Raw genomic sequence first — 5,798 nt, 5'->3', positions numbered from 1 at the left:
TAACTAAACATCCCGATAATTGTTAAAGAAATGTTGTAAAAGGTTAACAAAGTATTGTCGAGAAATAAGCTACCAGATAACGAAGAGAAAACAAGAATGTTACGTGTAGATATGTAAATGAGGGGAGTGTCTCAATTAGAACTGTGACGTCACCTCAGACTATAAGTACAGTAGCTCAAGTGAAGACAGACGAGGTGAGCTCCTGAACCGAAAGCGTTGGTCTGCTGGTAGCAGTGAACAAGGTGTCGAATAGGAAATCCTAGTAGGAAATTGAAGTTCGATTTTGACGATAGGAAAAGAGGAAAGTCTTGAGTGGAAGAAAAAGGTTCCGAGTATTAATTGAGGTGACGGTTAGGATCGATAGTTATAAGAGAATTTGTAACTAAGTTAAGATTGAATTTTGTTTTGTCGGAATTCCAAGGGGAATAGTTTCTAAGTTAGAATAAGACTTAAGTTTGTCGGGTTGATTGTGATTTGATTTCTTATTTAATAAATTTGTTGTTTGTTTCTAAAATTTGTACATAGTGTTGTTAGACTTGATTAAACATTTATTATTGAGAGATTTTTTTGTGACTAACTTTGTCCTTACTTTATTTTGGTGCACACGAAAAGTCCAGGCCTGGCAACTAACAAATGCGAACCCGCGTAAATTACCCGTTAGGTCCCGGCTCTTTAAGAAAAAAATTCGTTGTAGAGCAAAACACTAAATATAGTACTTTACAATAGTTCACACTGAAGCCGTAATATATATATATATATATGTCTGTATATAAATTACATAAATTACCTATAAATTATTATACATATAAATACAATATAGTCCTCCTTCCAACAATAATAGAACATATAGTGATTGCCTAGAAACTCTGTTATTTTTTTTGTAACTTTGATAAAATTTTCTAGTATGTTTGATAGCAAAATAGCAACAATTATTGCATAAGTTTGGAGAAAAATGATTAATAAACAAAAGAGTTAGATATTATCATCAAAAATAGGATGTCCAACATTAATATACTGATTGGAATTAATTACAAAGAAAGTAATGATTGGAATGCATAAAATTGGCATAAAACGATCAACAAGTGAAAAAAAAAAAGGTTTAGTAAATTGCATAGCATGTTACCATTAAAAATGGGACATGGGAAGGATCTAACTGTGAAGGAGATCAAAATTGATGTGTTTTACCAGGAAGGGAGAAAAGTAAATTGGATTGCAAAAAGTTTGGGAAGACCGCATTCAACAATCTCAAAGTATTGTTTTTTGGATTTGTTTCATTAAACGTTTCTACTAACTTAAACCAGTTATTTACATTAGGGCTTATCATACCAGTGAATATGAACACAAAATTTCTTAAATTTATTTTATATTTAAGTTTACAAAACAAACAGATTTTACAATAATTAAATCTATTATGTATACAATACACTCAAAATGCATTTTGGATTCTAAAAGAGTCTCTGTTCAGTTGATGTTTTAATAAACAACAAAAGATAGAAATACATAAAAGGTATAGTAAAAGGCCGAAATAACCATGAAGACATTACAAGTAAGAAACTGATATTATCTCACAAGTGCTGTACAATAAATTCTATTATTTTCGTGTTTTCTATAAACAAGCCAGCCATAGAGAGTTCTGAACACAATTGCTATCAGTTACATACCACTTTAAATATCAAAAAATAAGGTAATGGACACAATACTTACAATTGAGGTCCCTGAAAGATTGACTGAAACATTACACCAAATAAAAATAAAAATAATATGCACTTTTACAATCAAATCCCAGGGAAATAGCCATCACAGTACAACAATTTATATATACAACAAGTTATTTATATTAGGGTTTATCACACAGCCATAATATAAATAACTGGTTTAAGTTAGTAGAAACATTTAATCTCGAAGTATTACAATAATAAGGAGCAACGAACAGGAAAACAAAACATTGGGTGAGTTCAACAACATCTAGAAGACAATATGCAATTGTTTGAGGTGCACTGCAAAGAAACACATCCATTCAAAAAATCAAAAATGAATTGAAGCTTAACTGCAGTAAATGTACAGTACACAATGTTTCTTTCATCAAAATAAAAACAAGCAACCAGCTCAAGGAGAAACACAAACAACTTCAATTACAGTTTGCCATTAACAACTTTGAAGGAGAGGGAGGATAGCAAAATGTAATTTTTTCAGATGCAAAAAAGTAAAATCTCAATGAATCTGATGGTTTTAAGTATTATTGGGAAGACAAAAGACTAGAATGAAAGCAGTACTTAAAGATATTAGCTGATGGTGGTACATCCATGACTTGGGCAGGGATTGGATGAAATGGAAAGCCAGATCTAGTATTTATTGAAGGTCGAAACAACTCTCAAACTTATCAGAAGCTTCTCTGGAGGCAGCTCCAAACTTATGAATAGAAAATTGCTAGATAGAACTTTGAATTCATGCAAGATAATGCAAACTCCATGTCTCAAAATCAACATTATCCTTTTTTCAAAGCAAGAACGTCCAACTTTTGGACTGGACACCCCTCAATGCAGATTTAAACCCAATTGAAAATCTTTGGGGTGATTTAGTTTTCCAAATATATAGCATTAAAAAGTAATACAAGATCATCACTAACTAAAAGATGCTCTCATTGATGCATAGGAGAATATTCCACAAGAACAACCGTATCTTTGATTAATGCAATGTCTAATTGTATTTTTCAAGTTGTTTCCAAAAATGGTAGCAGAATAAACTACTAATTTTAATTTAAAGATATCATAATTTCAAGATGTTCTATTAATGTTGGACATTCTATTTTTGCTGATAGTATCTAGCTCTTCTGTTTATTAATCACTTTCCTCCAAATTTGTGCAATAATTGTTGATATCATACTATAATTTATACTAGAAAATTTCATTAAAGTTATATGAAAATAATAAAGAGTTTCTGGGCTAACACTGTATGTTATATTATTGTTGGAAGGATTGTATAATTATAATATGTTGCAGAATTATCATACAATAATATAAAAAACATATAGTTTTTAATTATTTTATTTTTCTGCACAGTGATAATAAGTTTAATTGTAAAATAAGTATAAAATGTTATCATAATAAATTTATTTATTTTTATTTTATTTATTTAATTTTACAAAGGCAAAGTTGTTATAGCAACATAGAATTATCACTCCCAAATAACAGGAATAAAAATTACAAAAAAACAAAAATAATACATAATACATAGCATTTTATGAGTAGATAGCTTTTTATATATACAGTAGAGCATCGATTATCCAAATGTCGATCAACTGAAAGCTTTCCAGTTGGCAAATTTAAATTTTCACTAGTGCTGTGGCACTGCAATCTTTGGCTATGTCTTGGGCTACTCCAATATTATTTTTGTTGGAATGTGTGTTTTAGCTAACAGCATTGGCGCAACTATGAGAGGGTACTTAAGGATGTGCCAGGATTTGAACGAATTTCAACATGGGATAGGTTAATGTATTTTTTCGTACACAATCGGTTATCCAAAAAATCGATTTTCTGAACAACCCAGTCCCCAACTGAATCGGATAATCTAAGCTCTACTGTAATTTAATTTTTTAAAAAACATTTCAAAGAATAATAAAATGTTAACTTTCTGACGAAAAGTGCCTACAAGTAAAGATCTGTACTTTGTCAAGCTATGAAACTTTTTGTCAGAAAGTAAACATTTTATTGTTTAAGAAATTAAAGTACGTCAAGACTCTTTTTTTACAAAAATTTTATATATTTAAAAAATTTTGTAAATGTTTAAAATATTTTAAAATGAATACAATGTAAAAGTAAAAAACTTTTAGAAATTATGTATATTAGTAATGCTAAGATAAAAAAACAAGTGATGAGAAACATTTAATCTAAAATTATGAGTACCAATAAAATATTTATAAAAGAAAGAATTTTTTAAAAATAGAATAACTTAAAAGTTACCTTTATATAATACTTCAGTATCCTCATTACATACTCATTTGACAGATCACAAACGGGAGATATATTTTTCCTATACCAAATATTTTAAATTTGAGAAATATAATGATTTGTAAACAAAATATACAAACTATATAAATTTTTTATTTTCAACATCATTTTAAATTCATTCCAAACTAAAGCTAAATGATATTAAATTTACCGTAAAAATTATTATATTTTATAAACTTAGTATAATAATTCAATGTTTAAATATTTTACAGTCGTAAATTATATACATGTAAAATTTTTCATTCTTACATCTATGAAAACTTAATTCATAATTATTATATTTAAATAAATAAATTTCTGTGTTTTTACTGAACACATTGCACTTTTATTCATGAGTTTAAAAAAATTCAAATATGGTATTGGTCATTGATATATTGTGTATTTACAAATTTTCCTGCTGAAAATATCTATTTTTAAATTCTTTTTAGAATTTTCTCTCTTACTTCAACAATGTATTCATTCTAATTATACTTTTTTTAAATCAAAGTTTTGTATTGGTTCACTGAATCATTTGAGAATAGTCATAAAATTTATTTTCAACTATAACAATCTTATTCATAACATACAAAATATATTCTATCAAATCTTGTGTAATTTTTAATTATATTAGTGAAATGGTTGTACAACTGAGGCAGTAAAAGCATCAGCCTACTGCTCTGTATTTGAATTTGAATCAGGAATCTCAAAATTTTTCATGGGCTGTCTTATCCAGGCTATATAGGATTCTATCCTCATCACCCAGTCCTAAACCCATAATGAGAATAAAAAAAGGTCCTCTTAGTGCCCACAGGATGGAAAACTAAATCGAAATTATGTTAGGAGCTACATTGTTAATCAGGATTCAAACTTAATTCTAATATTAAAATAATCAATTAAATTAATTTCTGATGACATATTCTCACTAGTATGATTAAAAAAATTATAAAAAAATAAATTAAACCATCTTGTATAAATATTAATTAAATAATGAAAAGACTTCAATTCAAATTTTATTTTTTTTAAAAGAAAGCATACTCTTTAATCAGTTGATGAATTAAATCTTGGGCTTTCTCTACTAATTTGACAGCATCCTTATTGTCTTCTATTAATCTTGAAAGGAAATGATGATTACATATATCAAGTTTTCTTTTCTCCATTCTATTTGACTTCACATTAACATTTTCTAAATCAAACTAAATTAAATTAAATATGCAATTATTTTATGTGAAATAATTATAAAATCTACTAATTGAAAAAAATTGTAATTGTTACTTTTTCAGCAAGCTCTTGTAATGAATAAGACCAAGCTGTTCCTTTATGGTTTATTCCTCCAGTGTAAATACCAACATAATTAATTATAGCTTCAGGGAAATATCCAGTATCCTAACATTTTGTAATTCATATAATATTCAGTTTATTACAAATCAAATACTATTAGTTTTCAATCAATCATTTAAATTAGTCATATAACAGCCTGATAATTATTGATAACTCACTCAAGCCATTGTCAAGTAAAGTTAACAAACATGTAAGTCAAGAAAGACAGGAAAGCAAGTAAATAGGCACAACTTTCATTAGCTCTGTGCCATGCACATATGTTGTGATCAGTATGATCAGCTTTAACAGTACAGAGCTGTAAACAAACATAATGACAGCTGTACTTATTTACATGCTTTCCTGCCTTCCTTTCCAGTCTTACATGTTTATGTTATCTTGCAGTGGCATGCTGTCATTGAATGCGATGGATGCGCCGCTTAACTTGTATTTTCTAAAAAATAAATATATATTAATTTTAATTATATGAAAATAATC

General features: G+C 28.0%; 1 protein-coding gene across 1 annotated transcript in view; it reads right to left on the bottom strand.

Moving 5' to 3' along the window:
- The window catches only part of LOC111635922, a 21,226-nt gene extending 15,604 nt beyond the window's left edge, over positions 1 to 5,622 (bottom strand). The window contains exons 1-4 of the mRNA XM_023381060.1: positions 5,483 to 5,622; positions 5,259 to 5,369; positions 5,022 to 5,179; positions 3,960 to 4,029 (exon numbers count right to left, since the gene is read on the bottom strand). Coding sequence (XP_023236828.1) covers positions 3,960 to 4,029; positions 5,022 to 5,143 — 192 coding nt within the window. The 5' untranslated portion in view covers positions 5,144 to 5,179; positions 5,259 to 5,369; positions 5,483 to 5,622. The remainder of the gene's footprint in view (positions 1 to 3,959; positions 4,030 to 5,021; positions 5,180 to 5,258; positions 5,370 to 5,482) is intronic.
- Between the last annotated feature and the right edge of the window lie 176 nt (positions 5,623 to 5,798).

This window comes from Centruroides sculpturatus, unplaced genomic scaffold (assembly GCF_000671375.1).
Source record: "Centruroides sculpturatus isolate CEXI.00-Female unplaced genomic scaffold, Cexi_2.0 scaffold1063, whole genome shotgun sequence".
Lineage (NCBI taxonomy): Eukaryota > Metazoa > Arthropoda > Arachnida > Scorpiones > Buthidae > Centruroides > Centruroides sculpturatus.
The sequence above is the reverse complement of the archived record's forward strand: the minus strand, read 5'-3'. Positions and strand labels throughout refer to the sequence as shown.